At 33.4% G+C, this 3,893-nt stretch overlaps 1 protein-coding gene across 1 annotated transcript in view; it reads right to left on the bottom strand.

The window, feature by feature from the left end:
* The window catches only part of MNAT1 (MNAT1 component of CDK activating kinase), a 240,324-nt gene that overhangs the window by 135,713 nt on the left and 100,718 nt on the right, over positions 1-3,893 (bottom strand). The window contains exon 6 of the mRNA XM_006161766.3: positions 3,055-3,180. Coding sequence (XP_006161828.1) covers positions 3,055-3,180 — 126 coding nt within the window. The remainder of the gene's footprint in view (positions 1-3,054; positions 3,181-3,893) is intronic.

The following is a 3,893-nucleotide window of genomic DNA, read 5'->3' as shown; positions in this document are numbered from 1 at the left end:
ACTCTTTCCACTTTGTCTCTAGTGTCCATTACAATTTTTAATAATTTTATGTTCTCGAGGCTTTCAGTCTCTACCATAGAGTGCAGATAGTATATGTTAAGTGGAGACAGACATGTCTCTCTCTCATAGTCTGACTTGCTTCACTCAGCAACACATCTTCCATATTCATCCACATTCTATCAAATTTCAGGGCCTTGTTTTTTATAGCTGAGTAATATTCCATAGAGTATATGTGCCACAATTTCTCTTGCCAATCTTAGAATCTTGTCTTTGTCTGTGGTTTTGTTCAGTCTGGTTATAATGTGTCTTGGAGAAGATCTTCTTGGGTTGATTCTATTTTGGGTCTTTTGTATTTCTTGGGACTAGGTCTTTGAGTGCATCTCTAGGTTTGGGAAGTTTTCTTGCAGGATTTCATGGAATAGATTATCAATGCCCTTATGAGTCTCTTCACTTTCTGGGATACCATTATCCAGAGGTTTGGATGTCTGATAATATCTAGTATTTCTTGTATATTATTCTCATTTTGGGGGGTAATTTTCTCAAGTCTTTGTGGTAGATCTTTCTAGGCCAGCAATTTTCTCTTCTACGTCTGAGATTCTATTTTCTATATGATCTAGTCTGCTTTTAATACTTTCAAGGCCGATTTTTTACTTCCTGTACTATAGCGTTCATCTCTAACAGGTCCATTTGACTCTTTTTTAAAGTGTATAATTCCTCTTTTAGATCTTGCAAGAATTTCCTCACCTCCTGGAACTCGTCAGCTCCTTTCTCCTGCCTCTTCCACAGTTCATTGTCTCTCTTCTCTTCCATCTCTATTAGCTTCGTCATTATGAATATTCTAAATTCTTTATCAGACATTTTCATGATTTCCATTGTACTGTCTGTGGATGAAGAGGAGTTATTCTTTTCGCTTAGAGGAGAGGTATATTTTCTTGCTTTCCCATATTTCTTGTGGCCCTGTGGTGATTTCTAGTCATTTGATGGATGGTATATTTCTTCCTAATTCTTGAGTTTCAATCTGAGCATTCAGGAGCAAGCCAAAAGAGGTGATCTGCAATCTCTTTGCCGTTCTGTTTTTAGTCCTTTTGTGCAGCAGATTCAGTGGATATTGAGGAATATATTAACCCTAAATAGTATTTGGATGTTTGGCTATGGTTCCCTTAGATCTATCTAGAAACACAGTGAATGGAGTTTGGGGAGCAGAATGAAGAGATAAAAGAAAAAGAAAAGGAAACAGAGAGAGAAAAAAAGAGAGAAAGAGAAAGAAAATAAAAGGAAAAAAAGAAAAAACAACCAAAAATTTATATTTTTAAAAAAGCAAAAAATAAAAACTGCGTGGTACACAAGCGTGCCATGTGAAATCACTAGTTCTCAGGAGCCATGGAGTAGTCTTCTTCTGAAGGCCTGCCCCTTGTCTCTCCTGGATGGTAGGGGGAAAGGAGATTATTAGCAAGATAACAGAAGGGCTGAAAGCCCAGAGAACACTTTACCTTAAAAAATTTTTAAAAGGAAAAATTACAAAAAAATGAGAAGACAGAGACAGAGGCAGAGAGAAGGCTAGAGGGGCTCCCTACCACTTGAGTTTGGGGGCTGGAGGCAGAATATCAGTAAAATATCTTCGATTCTCTTTTTCCCACGAAATCACTAGTTCTCAGAAGTCATGGCGGAGTCTTCTTCTGAAGGCCTGCCCCTTGCCTTTCCACTCAATTTTGGTGGCTGGAGGCTGAATTATCAGTAGAAAATCTTTATTTCTCTTTTTTCCCTGAAATCATTAGTTCTCAGGAACCATGTAAGAGTCTTCTTCTAAATAAATAATTCTTTAAAAATTTTTTTTCAGTCTTTTGTCATAAGGAAAATGCAAATTAAACCACAATGAGTTATCATTTAAACCCAGTTAGAATGGCTAGGTGCAAAATAATAAAGAATGACAAGTGCTGGCAAGACTGTGGTGAAAAGGGAATTCTTCCACACTATTGATTGGAATGTAAATTAGTACAACTGCTGTGAAAAACAATATGGATATTCCTCAAAAACTTACAAATAGAACTATCATGTGAACCAGTAATCCCACTCCTTGATATTTACCCAAAGGATAGGAAAACACACAGTCAGAAAGACAGTTGCACATCCATGATTATTGCACCATTAATCACAATTGCTAAGACACTGAAAGAACTGAAATGTCCAAAGACTGATGACTAGGTTGAAGAACTGTATCTTATATATATATATATACAATGGAATATTATACTCATAAGGAACAATGAGACCTTATTATTTGATAGAAAGTGGATAAATATAGAAGATTTAATGTTAAGTAAAGAGAACTAGACTTTTAAAGATACACACTGCATATCCCCATTTGATATGTACTCTATGGCAGAAATGGAAAGATCTAAAGATATGACAATAGAGAGAGTAAGTGTAGAGAGAGTAAGTGTAGACACCAGCAACTGTAAGAGAGGAGAGTACATGGTAGAGAATGAGTGATAGAGGGTGGGTGTGAGGAGCAAAGAGAAAAAACATTTAACAGACAAAAGAATGTAAAGTTCTCCATTAAAAAAAAAAGTTCTACAATTTTGCTTTGTAAAAATAATAATTAAAAATCTCATAAATTAAAAATATAAAAAATAAAAGCTTACTAAATACATTATATATGTATATGTATATATGTGGAAAAGAATTATTTGGCAGGAATATAGATTGATATATTTGCTTTCCAATTTTATATCTGCAGATGATAACTACTTCCCTAACCATATTTATATATTTAAGAAACACTTATCTTTACTACAAGCTTAAAATTTCAAGTAAAATAAGAAAAACATACACCCTGACAGTACGTATTAAAAAAAAAAATTTAAAAACTGCACAGTATATTTTGAAAATTATTTATCACTTTTCGCTTTCCTTTTTAATGGAATAACCATATTCCCAGACATCTAGCCTAGCTCCGACATTGATCTTAAACATCTGAACTTTTCAGTATACTGCAGAAATCAATACAAAATGATACATCATAATCTATGAATAATATCTTTCAAACAAGCTTACCATCTTGATGCCTGTGGAAAACGTAACTGGCTTTATAGGCTTGGGTTTCTCGAGTTGCATTTCCAGTTGAGTAGATCTGTCTTTATGCTGAGCCAAGAGGAGAGCAACAGGAAGATCTGAACTCTCCTATAAGAAAAATTCAAGTTCAATGTGAAAGTTAAAAAGGGAAAACTAAAAAGCAGCAATACTTACTTTAAATTATGCCTTTCCCATAAACATTTGATGTAAAACTAAATATTCACTTTATGGAACACAAAAAATATTAACATTCCATAATAAGAAGAGGCTAGTGTAGACTCATAAATCAAATAACCTGCAAAGAAGTATTTTTATAAAATCCACATTAAAGACAATATAATAAGGTCCCATTTCATCTAGCAAATCAACCATATTTATTTAAAAAAAAAAAAGCTAATCACAAAAAGAGTAGTACAAAGTACTATAACTTAGATCAGATGTTTATCTAAGACACATTCTTTTACCAGTGAAATCAAACCAGTTTGAAACAGTTTCCCATTAGATTTCACCTGAGGCCGTTTGGAAATGATCCTTGTTCTGTTTTGCACAATGGAACTACTGTTAAGTACAACCAAAAGTATTATTTATTTTCTCCTTTACTGACATACAGTTAAAACGTAAGTCTAAATTTTTTAAATTAAATAACAAAATGATAAACATTTTTAATATCTTATACTGATACTAACTCAGGACCACTATTTCCAGAAATCTCCATAGCAAATTACTCATTAATTCTATTAAGTAGATTGTTACTTATCCTGTTTTTTTTTTTAACTTCTATTTATTTATTCATGATAGAGAGCACCTGTGCATGTATGACA

The sequence above is a fragment of the Tupaia chinensis genome, unplaced genomic scaffold (assembly GCF_000334495.1).
Source record: "Tupaia chinensis unplaced genomic scaffold, TupChi_1.0 Scaffold138921_1, whole genome shotgun sequence".
In the NCBI taxonomy this organism is placed as follows: domain Eukaryota; kingdom Metazoa; phylum Chordata; class Mammalia; order Scandentia; family Tupaiidae; genus Tupaia; species Tupaia belangeri.
Note: the sequence above shows the minus strand (reverse complement) of the source record. Positions and strands in the feature narration are given on the sequence as shown.